This window comes from Drosophila suzukii, chromosome X (assembly GCF_043229965.1).
Source record: "Drosophila suzukii chromosome X, CBGP_Dsuzu_IsoJpt1.0, whole genome shotgun sequence".
Taxonomy (NCBI): Eukaryota; Metazoa; Arthropoda; class Insecta; order Diptera; family Drosophilidae; genus Drosophila; species Drosophila suzukii.
In genome coordinates, this window is record NC_092084.1 from 2863418 (window position 1) to 2877378 (window position 13961).

The 13961-nt window shown below is 39.2% G+C and overlaps 1 protein-coding gene across 2 annotated transcripts; it reads left to right on the top strand.

The window, feature by feature from the left end:
- The first annotated feature begins 3709 nt into the window (after positions 1-3709).
- Tak1 (TGF-beta activated kinase 1) lies at positions 3710-13952 on the top strand. Of its 2 annotated transcripts, XM_017081733.4 has the most exons (8): positions 3710-4586; positions 5374-5673; positions 5858-6173; positions 6236-6417; positions 6666-7079; positions 7706-7754; positions 12684-13135; positions 13311-13952. In XM_017081733.4, exons 1-8 carry the CDS (start codon positions 4518-4520, stop codon positions 13551-13553), a joined length of 2025 nt encoding a protein of 674 aa, XP_016937222.2. In that variant the 5' UTR covers positions 3710-4517; the 3' UTR covers positions 13554-13952. The 2 variants fall into 2 exon arrangements, with proteins under 2 accessions (XP_016937222.2, XP_016937223.2); XM_017081734.4 differs by lacking the exons at positions 3710-4586; positions 5374-5673; positions 5858-6173; ... (1 more) ...; positions 6666-7079; positions 7706-7754 and adding an exon at positions 11447-12017.
- Positions 13953-13961: the final 9 nt, after the last annotated feature.

The following is a 13961-nucleotide window of genomic DNA, read 5'->3' on the forward strand; positions in this document are numbered from 1 at the left end:
ATCTTTGTCCAAAAGGAGTTTATAAAATCTTTATTTTTCTTAAATATGTATAAACAACAAATATATTATTATTTTATGTCATTTAAAGTGTCTAAAAGATAAAATCAAATTTATGATCATATGTGCAATAAAAATTTCACAATCTTTGTCCAACAGGAGTTTATAAAATTTTTATTTTTCCTAAATATGTATAAACAAGTTAGCCGCTTAAAAACCTTAAAAATACTCTATTTCCTTTAAAAAAAAGTATAAACGAAAATAAAGGCTAGACAATGGCCGAATTGGTAGCGCTGATTCGGCCATGGCGATGGGCCTCGATAAAAAATTGAATTGAACATTTCCGGGTGGACGGCGCTTATGGCAACCGTGTGGGCAACCGGACAACGGCCCATGACTGACCCATTCAATTAAGCATGAAAAAAAGTTGTTGAAAAAAATGGGGGCGGGGCGGGGGCGAAGGACGTGGCAGTGGCCGTCTAGTCCATAAAAAAGGACATCACTTAAGGAGAAACTCGGACAGTGGCCGCAACAAAACACGCATCACTTGTCACACATACTTAGCAGACATGGGCGTGGGCGAAAAAAAACTGGGGGGGAGCAAAAGGGTCCCCCTCCATCATGTCCTGGTGTTGTTATTGAGGTGTAATACAATTTTTTGCCATGATACCCCATAACAATGGTTGAAACGGAAATGGAGACAAAAGGAGCCGTTCTTGTTTTCTTATTTTTTGGAGTTCTGTCGAATTGAATTCACCCTTTGGTAATTTTTGGAACTCTTCAAATATTTATGTATACAAATAAGATCTGTTGAACATTTTTATAAAATATTATTAATTTCATTTCGTTTCTTTTTTTCTTTTCCTCTTTTTTAATAGGCATTTCAAATTTTTAGAACTTTTAAAGGAAGCTATAAAAATGGAAATGTATTTTTGTATGTTACTTTGTTTTAATACAATATAAAATAAAATAACAATTAATACTTAATAGTTTTCCAAAACCTCAAAAAATATTTTTAATTTTAGATGAAATTAATGCTGGGAATTCGCAGCCCGGAACTCAGCTGCAGACTGAGGAATCGAATCAGAAAAGGTTAACGAGTCCTGGGCACATATGGCGGCATTAGTTTGGGATCCTGAGTCCTTGGAATCCTGGGGAGGGGGCATCCAATCGTGGACAACGCATAAACTTGCAATTGAGCCAATTTGTAAAAGTGCGGCAAGCCCATTAAGATGAGGTCCTGCCAGTCGGGTCCTGGCAATCGAACGGCGGCCAGGACACCTGCTCCATCTCCAGATCCACCCCGTGTACATAGATACACATGTACATATGCCAGATGAACCCCAACCAAGGGAAACTTTTGTCGGGCATCTACTTTGCATTACAAGCGCCCACATTAAAATTAAAATAAAGTTTTCCTGGGCATATATATCCCTTTCAATCCCGTCCAGTCCCCTGCTTTTTGGTTACTCTGCTCCCTTTTCTTCCCTTTTTTCCATTCCTTTTTTGTGCAACTACAAATAAATCTAAAACTCGCTCATTTCTGATGGATACTTACACTTAAACTCACACACAAGGACACAAAGGATACGGGTCGGCCGCAGTTGGCCATTCGCAGTTTTATTTTTGCATTTACATCAGCCCACATGCATTATGCATACGTACTTATATACGGGGAATACATGAGAGCCATATGGAAAGATATATCCCCTTGCGTGAGAGGAATACTTTTGCACACACTTTCCAAACTACAACAAAAAACTGAAAACTACAAGATATATATATATATTTAAAGTATTATAAATTAATTTAAATTATAAAAATAAACTGAATATAATATTTTTGAATTAAGTAATCATACATTTGCACACATACAATATAGGAAATAACTAAATATATTAACGTACTACCCATAAATAAAATAAATTATACTTTTGCCTTGACTTTCCATAACAAAATAGACCAAAAATTAATTTTAAATATTAAAATAAATTGAATAAAATACCATAAAAGCTAAATCAATAGAGCATCAACACTTCCAAAAGCATATATTTGCCACCACTCACATTTGAGCTTAACTTAGCATTTCTTGTTGAATTTCATGTTAAGTTGCGTTCTTTGTCCTTTGTTTAATACTTTTTTTGCCAGGACTCGCTTTGGACTTTAAAACAAAGCGCTGGGCACAACAACAACAGCAGCAACAACAGCTGAAAAGGGCAAAATCAAAATAAAGTATGCAAAAAGTGAAACAAAAAGAGCTCCGGGCACAAAGGATGCAAAGGATACAATAATATCCTTAAGCTACGAATGCAACATGAATTTGTCTTTGCTCGACTGGACTTCTCGACCTTTTCCCCCGTTCTTCGAGTTGCCTTGGCGAGGCCAGAAAAAGATAAATAAATGTACAGCCATATTACATATATGGGAAAAGTACAAAAAATTCAAAATAAAAAGGATACTCGAACTTTACAAATGCATGCACATTAGAGAGATTTACGTGTGTGTGTGTGTGGGAAAGCAGGGAAAGCAGGGAAAGCATTCACATGCGACGCATAAGATTACCACCCACACACTCGAAAAGCCAACGTCCTTTGGTCCTTTTTGCCTTTGCCTTTTGCTTCGACACTTATTTTAATTTATTTCATTTTCATTTATGCACATCGCTTCAAATGTCCTTTTCCCTGCGCTGCCCTCTGTCTGTGTGTAATTAAATAAAAAAGGACCTTAAAGCCGCACCCACACACCCACGCACCTCGATTCAGGGGAGTCCTTTGGCAAGCTTTTACTTTAATTGCCCGAAAACAGCTTGAGATACTCCAGATATGGCGATCCTAAGATCCCTACACACCTTGGCCTCACAAACAGAATTGACACATAAACATATTAGGATTAATGCAAAAAAATACAGAAAAATAAAATGTAATGAATTAGTATTCAGAAAAAAGGAGATACTACTTAAAAATTCAATTAATGTAAAAACTAAATAAGATAACTTAGACAAAACAAAGCTTAAATTGTAAACTGGCATATATATTACATATCATACATTATTGTATTATATATTTTAAACAGTTGAGTTATAAATGCAATACAGTTGAGGAGATTGACATGCCCTTATACATCGTGTTTTCCATCAAATCTTTAAGTCGCCTTAATATCCAAATTCCACCAAACAAAGCTTAAATTGTAAACTTGTAGTTAAATCTGAAAGGATAAATATAAATTCATATATAAAATTCAAATGTGACCTTAAGCACTGTAGAGTTTACTTTTTTTAATGGGTCAGAATCTAAAATCGAAATTCTTTTATGGTTCAATGATATTATAATCAGATAAAATCATCTTAAAACCTAAATCTTGCTGTTTTTGCTTAATATTTCATAAAATAAAAAAATTGGCAAAAATATAACTCAAAGACCTCATAACTAGTTGAATTAGTGTACCTAAATTAGTGTACCATTATTTTATTCAAACATTTTAAGATTTATAATCAAAAAAGTTTTCATTTTGAATTTGAATTACAGATGGTCCAAAAATCAATCGATATGTTTATATCTCCGCTATGACAGGATCGTGTATCCGCTAAGTCAGCAAGGACACACTCCACACATTTCAGTATGGCCGCTTAAGCAGTATTTTTGGTATATTTCATGGAAAAAATCGGTATATTCTTTTTGCCAGAGCTATAACTTATCGATAATTCCGCGGTCACACTGTTATTCGGGCTAAAAAAAAAACAAGTTTGTACTTGAAAAGTACGGCGTATATCCACGACGAAGAACGCAACCGCCCGCCAAGTGAACGCCCGATGCAGCAGCGATCCGCTCGAGGATTGAGCCCGGAATCCGGAGGAATCCCGGCGAGGATGTGATGTGCGCACTGGGCCGTCTCCGCTGGTCGATATAAACTCGTGCCCCCGTCTCTTCTCCGTTCTCCGCTCGCCCGCTGTTCACTGTCCACTGTCCGCTGTCCGCCGCCCGCTCCTCCTCACCCACATCCTCCTCCCCAGCCGATCCCGATCCTCCTCCTCCGCCTCTGCCGGGAAATCCCGCAGCAGTGGATAGTTTCGCCAAGGAGCACGAGTGGCAGCACCAGAGAATCCGGAAAGCGCCTGGAAACCGGGCAGAAGTGGGGAATCCGAGGCATCTTGGCCAGGAACCACCCCAGATATCTTGGCCAAGGAACCACGATCCAGGAACTAAGACACTAAGGTGTCCTGGTATAACAACAAGCACCGCAAGATCCCAAATAGGGAACCAAAAGCCAAGCTACCCAGCGTGCTAGTATCGGAAACGCACTGGATCTTGGCCACAAGCCTGAAACTAAGCAATATATAGGGAGAAAGTCTGAAGCCTTAATTACCAAGACATCCAGGAGTCTTGCCGAAGAACCTAAACTTAAGAAATCAACCCAACAAACCCAAAACTGTGGTATCCCGCGAGGAAATTGTTAACCCAGAAAGCTGAAATACAGGAAGCTGCATCTGAGAGACCGGGCAGGATCATCAGGATCCCAGGGAGATGGCCACCGCATCGCTGGACGCACTGCAGGCAGCCTATGTGGACTTCAGCGAGCTAACACTCAGAGAGGTGCGACTATAGATTATATCTTAATTGTATATATCTATAATTCGAAACACTACCTAAAATGATAGACATAATAGCATTTTCAACTAAAAGGGACTATGTAGTCAAAGAACTAACATGCGTACACTCTTTCATCCTAAAAAAAACCCATTTGTCAGAGAAGTCATGCTGGGTTTAAGATTAACTACTGTTTTAGGCGGAAAAATGGCACATGCTTGATTAGTCGTGATATTATCACAACTTAATACGAATTTCAACAAAGCACAAGCACAAATGTGTTTTTCCCCATAAAATGTTCTGTTTTTGTGTTTTAAGAACATGATTTTTCATTGGTCTGCTATCAGACGTATGCTTAAAAAAACGTATTTTTAGTCTTAAATTTCTCTTGGAATCTTAATCATGGACTATGCTTAATATAAATTATTTGTTGGATTTCCTAATAGCTTTTTGAAATACAAATATAGGTATAAATGCATGAAAAGTCCTACTGAAACACTTGTATTATGTTCTATTTAGAGTTTCTTGCTTGGGTTGATAAGAAATTGTAACTGAATTTTTTTTAAAAGCTTAACATTTGTTCACATCTAAGACTTTTTGTGTTTTTCCCTCTTTATATTTACATAGCTGACAAGAAATAAGAATCAAAATAAAATAGGAGAGTGTACCACCAGAATTCTTAGAAATTAGTTTTCCCTGTGATATGATAAGAAATTTAAATCAAAAGTAGTTCCACGAGCTCTACTCACAGACACGCACTCAGATTTAATACCTTACCCTTTCTTCCCCCCAGAAAGTCGGCCATGGGTCCTACGGGGTGGTCTGCAAGGCGGTCTGGCGCGATAAGCTGGTGGCCGTCAAGGAGTTCTTCGCCAGCGCCGAGCAGAAGGACATCGAGAAGGAGGTCAAGCAGCTGTCGCGCGTGAAGCACCCGAACATCATTGCTCTGCACGGCATATCCTCTTACCAGCAGGCCACCTACCTGATCATGGAGTACGCCGAAGGTGGATCGCTGCACAACTTCCTCCACGGCAAGGTGAAACCGGCATACTCCCTTGCCCACGCCATGAGTTGGGCGCGCCAGTGTGCAGAGGTAGGTCGTCGTCATCAATGGGCGTTTTTATCGCAGGGCCTATCCCAGAATAAAGGCTTTCAATGGGAACTTTTCCAACTTAATTCCGTTCTTTTTATCTGTGAGATACAAAAACAAAATAGTTCTTTATTAAACGTTGATTTATACCTCTTTAATTACCCTTACATGTGGTTTTCCTTTTCAGGGCCTGGCCTATTTGCACGCCATGACGCCGAAACCCCTGATCCATCGCGATGTTAAGCCGCTGAACCTGCTGCTGACCAACAAGGGACGCAATCTGAAGATCTGCGATTTCGGAACGGTGGCCGACAAGTCCACCATGATGACGAACAATCGCGGCAGTGCCGCTTGGATGGCACCCGAGGTCTTCGAGGGCTCCAAGTACACAGAGAAATGCGACATTTTCAGCTGGGCTATCGTGCTGTGGGAGGTCCTGTCCAGGAAGCAGCCCTTCAAGGGCATCGACAATGCCTACACCATCCAGTGGAAGATCTACAAGGGTGCGTCGACTCATTAAACTCTTAATCCTTTCGTTTTAAATGAGTAATCATGTTACTTTTAGGTGAACGTCCACCGCTGCTGACCACCTGCCCCAAGCGCATCGAGGACCTGATGACCGCCTGCTGGAAAACGGTGCCCGAGGATCGCCCCTCGATGCAGTACATAGTGGGCGTCATGCACGAGATCGTCAAAGACTACACGGGGGCGGACAAGGCCCTGGAGTACACGTTTGTTAATCAACAGGTGAAGTTAGCTCTGACATACTATGAAAAAGAGGTTTGAAATCAGTACTATTTAGTATTTTGTAAATCTTAAGAAGGTAGAAAACAGATAAAAATAGTATTATTAACATAGAATTAAAAGCAGTAACTTTTTCAATTCCACGCACTTTTATTTATTTTCGTTTAAGAAAATAAGTAAATATTTAAATCTGTGCAACAAAATGTGTAATTACCTCATGTAAACTAACTCCCGATCCTTAAATCCCGCAGATTGTCACCAAAGAGAGCGACGGCACGGTGGCCGCTCAATCGGATAGCCTCAGTTCGCTGGAGGAGGAACTGAGCCCCTCGTCCACACAGTTAACACCGACAACGGCGGCCAACGCCAATGTGAACGCGATAGCAATAACAGAAACAACGACTAGCTCAATGACCGAAAATACCTCATCAACATCATCGGACATCACGCCGACGAATTCGGGCCAACTTGACAATAATCCGCTATTCCACATGGTCAGCAATCGCTGGGACGCGATTCCCGAGGAGGATAGCAACGAGAGCCGGAACGACAGCTTCAACCTCACCTCGTCGGCGGAGGCCACGCAGCGCCTGGAGACGATCCGCAACGGGATGATCCTGATGGCCTGCAAGCCCATGGAGCAGCTCACCCTCGACGTGGAGCCGGTACGTCATGCGATGGTTCTATATTTTAAAAAACATTTTAGTAGTCTTTAAAAATGAATTTTATATTTTGAGATAAACTTTTTCGAACAGGCATTATTTTTAAAATAACTGTACATAGAAAATGTTAATATTTAGTCGATTTCAAATTGTTTTTCTTAGAGAAGAGTATTTTATTAACGATTCAGATGAGAAAAGAATTTGAGCTAAACGTTCTTTAAGATGCCTAAAAATGGTGCAAACTCAAATCTAAATCAAAAACATTTCCAAAAAGCTAAAATCAAAAGCACTATTTTGATCATTCAATAATTTTGAACATTTTAAATTTATATTCAAAAAGACTAGATTTGAACATTTTTTACTTTCAATTTTTAATTTCTCAAAACACAATTAAGAAAAAGAAAATAAATCAACCTAAGTTACTTTATATAAACACTTAATGACTTTAATGTATGTATATGCATATTCTATAACCTATAGAATTATAAGTATGTTATCTTCGACATTTTTCTAATTTAACCTTATGAAACCTCTGATTAAATTTCTTAATTACCTTACCTTCTGCCTAATAGTTCGCTTTAATTTTTAACAATGACTAATAATTGTCCTCTGATTTCTTGTACCCCCAGAATGGCTTCGATCTGAGTCGCAGCGAGAGCGGCAGCAGCAGCACGCACGGTGAGTTTCCTTACCAAATCTGTTGATTCTGTAAAGCCACCTGCTGTCCGTTTGTTTTCCGCCGGTTTTCCGTTCATTTTCCGTCGTCTGCCATGAATCACACGCACATTGCCATCGAATTGAGAGACACAATGTCGTGTTTTCGATTTTATATAATAGCGTTTAATAGATACAAAATGCCCCCGTCCGCTAATTGCCCGCTTATCTATTTAAATCCTTAAAGGTGATGTCTTATTTATTAATATATTTAATTTATATAATATGAAAGAGACGTAATTTGTAAATATAAGACTGAGAAAATAAATAAAATATTCTATAAATATAAAACTTCCTACATTTTAAGGAATCAGCACAGAACCATTAATAGTAAGGCTAAAACATTCATGTTTTTACTACACATTCTTACTAAGTTGTAGGTTTGTGCTATGAACTGATTTGGGCCCAGTAACCTTTAAGTACAATTTAAAATTTTATTGAGTGGCAGATTTCTTAAAAGAAAATGATCAATAATTATAGGAAGGAGTGTAGTGGCTCTAAACAACCTAATGTGTAGAGTTACTGCCTTCTAAGTTGTTTCATATATCGGATATACCAATATGTTATATTCTCCCAAGTTTTGTAGTAGGGTATCCGAAAGTCGACTACATCCCCTACACAGATCTCCGCAGGTCACTCTTACTTGATCGTCGCAGCTTGACGCATTGTGTCGACTCTTGTGGCACGACAGCTGTTGGATTTTGGCCATTTGGCTGTTGGCTGTTGGCTGTTGGATTTGGCTTTCGGCTTTTGGCCGCAGGTGACGCATGTTGGCCGTGTGTAAACAATGCACTCGCCATCTCTGTCCTGCACTCAATGTTCGGTTAATTGGCCGCCGCGGTGTTTGTGTATAATGCACGAGGAATCTTTTGAACATTATTCAATTGTCAATGTCTCTGGCTGTGCGGCTGCATAAATTATAAATATTTAGTGCGCTCATTCGGATCGGCCAACCTCTGGCGATCTCGTAATCCTTTGGGCGTATAAAGTTGGGATAGATCCGGGACTTAATTCAGGATTCAAGCCAGTATAATTATTATTTTGAGTTTTTAAAAGTAATTAACATTTTTGGATATGTTGGTTTTATTTATTTCAGTTTTAATATTAGCTTGGGATACATTTGAAAGAAAAGGAATAGAACAGGAAATGAAACAGAAAGATTAGATGAAAGAAAATCATTATTAATAATTTCAAACATATTTATATTGAAAATGAGTTCCGTTATTATGATTATATTTATTTATTGATATAATAAAAACTTTTTTAAAAATGTATCTTAACTCTAAAGTGTTATAAACATTTTAAAGTAATTTAACGAAAATATTAAGTTCATTTTATAGGATTTAGAAGGTATTGATGTTGTAATAACTTCCTGATAATGTATAAATATTGCTTAGGGATAAATTTGAAAAAGTAATATTTCAAAAAATAAATAATACTAATTGAACTTTCCAGTTATTTATGCAATTTCAATCCCGTAAGAATAGGTACAACAGTTTTGAATCTTATTACCTTTATAATGTTTGCCTTTTTTTAAAATTTTTTCGTAAGTTTAATATGTAATTTAATAAATTTAAATATGCTTAAGCTTTGTAAATTAAAGATATAAACATTCCAAAGAATTGGTCGAACTATCGAATTAATGTAATATTCACGTAAAATATGCATGTAATGGATCAATGTAGAACGACTTTATTAGAAACCTATATACTCTCCAACGCAACCAGGGTATCGGTCCCAAATAGTTGCACAAAATCTCGCTGCACAATTAAATAATTTGTAATTTGTTAGCCTGGCAATTTTGGGACAGATTTATAGCCGAAGGCATGCTCCGTCGCTGCTGGCCGGCGAGCATAAACAACAACACCCCTCCGAAAGGGGGGCGGGGGGTTGAGATCGGGGCAGATATAGGAATATAGAAGTATAGGAACGCACACATGACGATGCGATCGCCACGGACTTTTGAGCATCAGCCCCAGCGAAACATGACTCACCCGGCAATAATCTCACTTTTATTTCGATTTCGTCTATATGGCGCACACTCACACACCGCACAGCTTATATATAGATCGGCGCATATAGCGGATATATGTGCGATGTTGCCGATTTGTATAATCGGTGGGAGCCGCCATCGAATCGAGTGGGCAAATCTCACTTGCCTCTCGGTTGACACAGACGGGCGGAGATCTCCGACTTACATATCCATATGCCATATATCCCTATCCCTATCCCCATCCCCATCCCCATCCCCATCCCCCGAACATATAGTATAGTCTGGTATATAGTATATGGAAACCATGTAGTGCGCCAGCAATGTGTAACTAGTAAATGCATCAACGGCCAAGTCGAGATACTTTTTGGCTCTCAAAGCTCTCGGAGTTCACTGGCTGCGTCAGATTTTTTTGCACAGCGAAAAAAGGTCTAAAGACTTAAGATCTAGAAATTCTAAAGCAAGACTGAATTTTGTATATCTTTACAACACTAAGTTTTTCGGTATTAATAAAAAAAACTGTAAAACTGTTTTTTACTTTGCGCGTAAAAAAATTATTCCAATGTTTATTAATATTAACAATCTATAAATTCTTATTACTTTTAATCTGAAGCAATACTGCATTTTTTATAACTTTACAACACTGGGCTTTTCCGTACTTGTGAACAAAAATGAAGAAAAAACGTATCTTAAATACACAATTTTTTCTTTGCGTGTGGGAAAATTATTTCACTTTCCCACGACGCCTTGTTCCCCTGAGATTTCCCAATTGCAGATGCCAACTGCATTAATCATCGATTTCGATCAATGCTCGCCGCATTCACCGCATCGAATTTGAATGAATCTTCATTGGGTTTTGGTTCGTCATGGAATTTGGTGGGTGGTTGTCTATTTATCGGGGGATCTCGATCGAAAGGGTTATCTTTTTCTATGACCCACTACAGGGTGACTCGCCAGCTGATTTACGATCTGTGCTTTGGGAAATTGTTTAATATTTTTTATAGATTTTTCCTGGAAACGCTGTCAGTAAATCTTCGACCATAAATGGATTCTGCGAAATGTCTCCTCTAAATAATGGCATTTTACACAATGGAATAGAAATATTGTGGCCTATAATAGTTCTAGGTCATAGTCGATATAGGATTTTTCGCTAATGACTGAGAAGGATAAACTAAGATTACTGTCTAGTAATCAGATTGGAATAAAACAAATTATTTTCAGGCATTTACATTGTTGTAATATTTCACCATATCAACTGGCGACATTTCGTTGTATTTTGTGGTAATCTTTATTTAGAAATTACTGAGAATGTTTCAAAAATATTGTTGTTTACAATGGTGCACCTAGTATTTTTTAAGTTAATTCCCTGGCTGACTCACTGATAGCCTTTAACCTCTGGTTTCACTGCGTGTCCCAGACAAAGAAACCACTTAACCCACACATCTTGGGGCGTTTTCCACCCCACCACCGTGCTGGGAATGATGCCACAGATTTTCGCTCTGGCCGCGTCATCGTGGCCCCCGACCGCCGATCGGCGATCCCCGATCCCCGATCTCCGATACCCTCATATAACTACATATAAGCGAACGATCTTGCCACGTCTGCGGAGCGTTTAGAAGGCAATCCCCGGCGCGAGAATTGGCGCGTTTGTTTGCTTTACGGTGGACGTGGACGTGGACGTCTCGGCTTTGGCCTCAGTCTGCGTCCGAGAGCCGTGCGATCTTGAGTGCTACGCGAGATGTTCCGGAATTGTCGGAATTGTCGGGAACTCTGCCGAAACGAACCTCCCGGCGTTGGCCAGGAAATACCCCTTGAAAGAGCATCATCGAACCCACCCATTTTCGAGTGAAATTTTTAACCATTTGTTTGTGGTTTGTTTTTACCAAAACATTAAAAAAGAAAGAAAAACAAAAGTGTTCGGTGGAAAATCAACAAGCAGAACTGAATTTGAATCGTATGTGCGGAAAACACGTCATCGCAAGAAAAACAGAGGCGGAAAAAAGAAAAGTGTCCGAGTGGGGGTACGAACAATGTGAAGGATTTTCATCCGCCTATTAGTGTACACATCATTTTCCGATCCGAAAATGATATAGCCAGTGTTATAGTACAAAGCCTGGCATCCAAAAGAACCTATCCCAATCCTGGACTTTATAAGTGGCATCTCAAGATGTGCGACACGCGCGCTCTGATCAACACCAAACAGACCAGCGACCTGCACAGTTGTTGGATCATATATAGTAGGTGGTCCTTGATACCATTTGGGATTCTATTATCCGGCAGAACTCATTACTAATAGTATTTTAAAGACATTTCCTTTAATTTCGCTTGGTTGGGTAGTTCAAAAACGATACATATTTCTTAAAGAACATGGAACTGTTTGTTCAAACCCAATGAAATAAATACCAGCTTAAATCTATTTATCTGTTTTATTACTTTAAAAAAATTGTTGAAATCAAAATACATACATTTCTAAATCTGAAAGTGGGTACTATAAATGAAACTTAAGTTTGATAAGTTTAAATGTTGATCTAAGTTAAAAGTCTCTCCCAATTTGCTCATTTATATTATTGTTTTGAGAATACTAGGAAACATATTACTTTTTTAAGGAAACTTACTTCAAAATATAAGCAATTCTAATTTACCTCTAGAAATAATTGTGTTAAAAAAAGTTTAAAATATTTGTTTTTTATTATGAACTGCTGGTTCATAATAATAATACTTTTGGGCGGACCTTTGAATATCGATCACAATAAATTTAAATATTTTTGTGTAATTGACTGTTCCTCTATGTATTTATCTCATTAGGCTTTCGAAATGCATATTTCTATTTCTTTTAAATAAAATTCAGTAATGCATTTATTTATTAATTGGTTGATTAATTTAATTGAATTGAATTATTGCAGCCAAGAGCGATGGCCGCGAGCGACTCACGGTGACGGACACCAAGCCGGTGATCATGACAACGGATCTGACCAACAACAACAGCCACGCCCACTCGAACGGCCTGCTGAGCCATGTGAATGGGCGGCAAATGACAGAGGAGGAGCTGCAGGAGCAGGATCAGGAGATCGCCAACTCGCTGGACGTCGACGTGGATCCCGACGAGGATGAGAACGACGGCACCGAGCAATCGCTGGCCGAAATCCTCGACCCGGAACTCCAGCCCGAGCCCCCCATCCCCAACGACGCCGAGTCGCAGCTCATCTATCGGGAGCACAGGCACATGGCCAAGGAGTACCTCAGCGTCGACACGAACCTCTACTACGCGCAGGACTTCAAGGACAAGCTCATCGTCCAGATGGATCGCACCGAGCGCGAGCAGAAGCAGGAGCTGCTGCGTAAGATCAAGGACAAGGTGAGGAGGATGTCCTATAATACGATTTGTAGTCATATTTGATGGGTTAATAAGTTCTTTTATAAAATTAAAGTATTTAAAACAGCTTAATCTTGATGAATTCAAAGAGGAACTGTACTTCTAACAATATTATTGTTTATTATGAAATATAATCCGATTATCTATATATTTTCAGGAGGGCCTGCAGAGTCTGTACAACAATCTGCAGCAGCAGTACGAGAGGCTGCCCGCTTCCCGCCAACTTTCTGCCGGCCATCATCCACATCCGCCACATCCGGCGTCCCATCCCCATCCACATCCGCATCTGCATGGCCAGCAGGAGGAGGTCGGAGGACTGCTGCCGGGATCGCTGACCGGAGGAGGCTCAGAGTCCGTGGAGGAAGGTTGGGTGGTCATCCAGCCGCATCCCAACGCGTAGTCTCCCCATCCGTCGTGTAGCCTCTATGTTTTTTAGGCTAGTGCTGTAACCTTTAATCTGTAAACCGTAAACCGTAATCTGTAATCCGTAATCCGTAACCGGTAATCTTTATCTGTATCGTTAGCCATAACACTGTGTTTATTTCTATTTCGGACGCGTTTGTTCGTTCTAAGCGTTTTTTTTTAATTAACTCTAAGCGTTTTTAGTCTGTGTTTCTTTTAATTTAGCAAACGACTTTTTTCACACATAAGCATTCTCTGACACTTAATTTAGGTTTTAAATGTACTGTAAAGCTTATATACACACATACTTAGCATATAGCGTATACATTTATCTGTCCGAGGAAGCTGACAAGGAGTAGACCAAAAAAATATAAAAACCATCGAAAGCAACGAAAAACTCACCGAC

Bases quoted from the DNA above. Each gene is read 5' to 3' on its own strand.
- Tak1 (XM_017081733.4), top strand. From the start codon at position 4,518: ATGGCCACCGCATCGCTGGACGCACTGCAGGCAGCCTATGTGGACTTC. The intron at 5,674-5,857 runs GTAGGTCGTCGT...TTTCCTTTTCAG, and splicing joins GGGCGCGCCAGTGTGCAGAG to GGCCTGGCCTATTTGCACGC. The intron at 7,080-7,705 runs GTACGTCATGCG...TTGTACCCCCAG, and splicing joins TCACCCTCGACGTGGAGCCG to AATGGCTTCGATCTGAGTCG.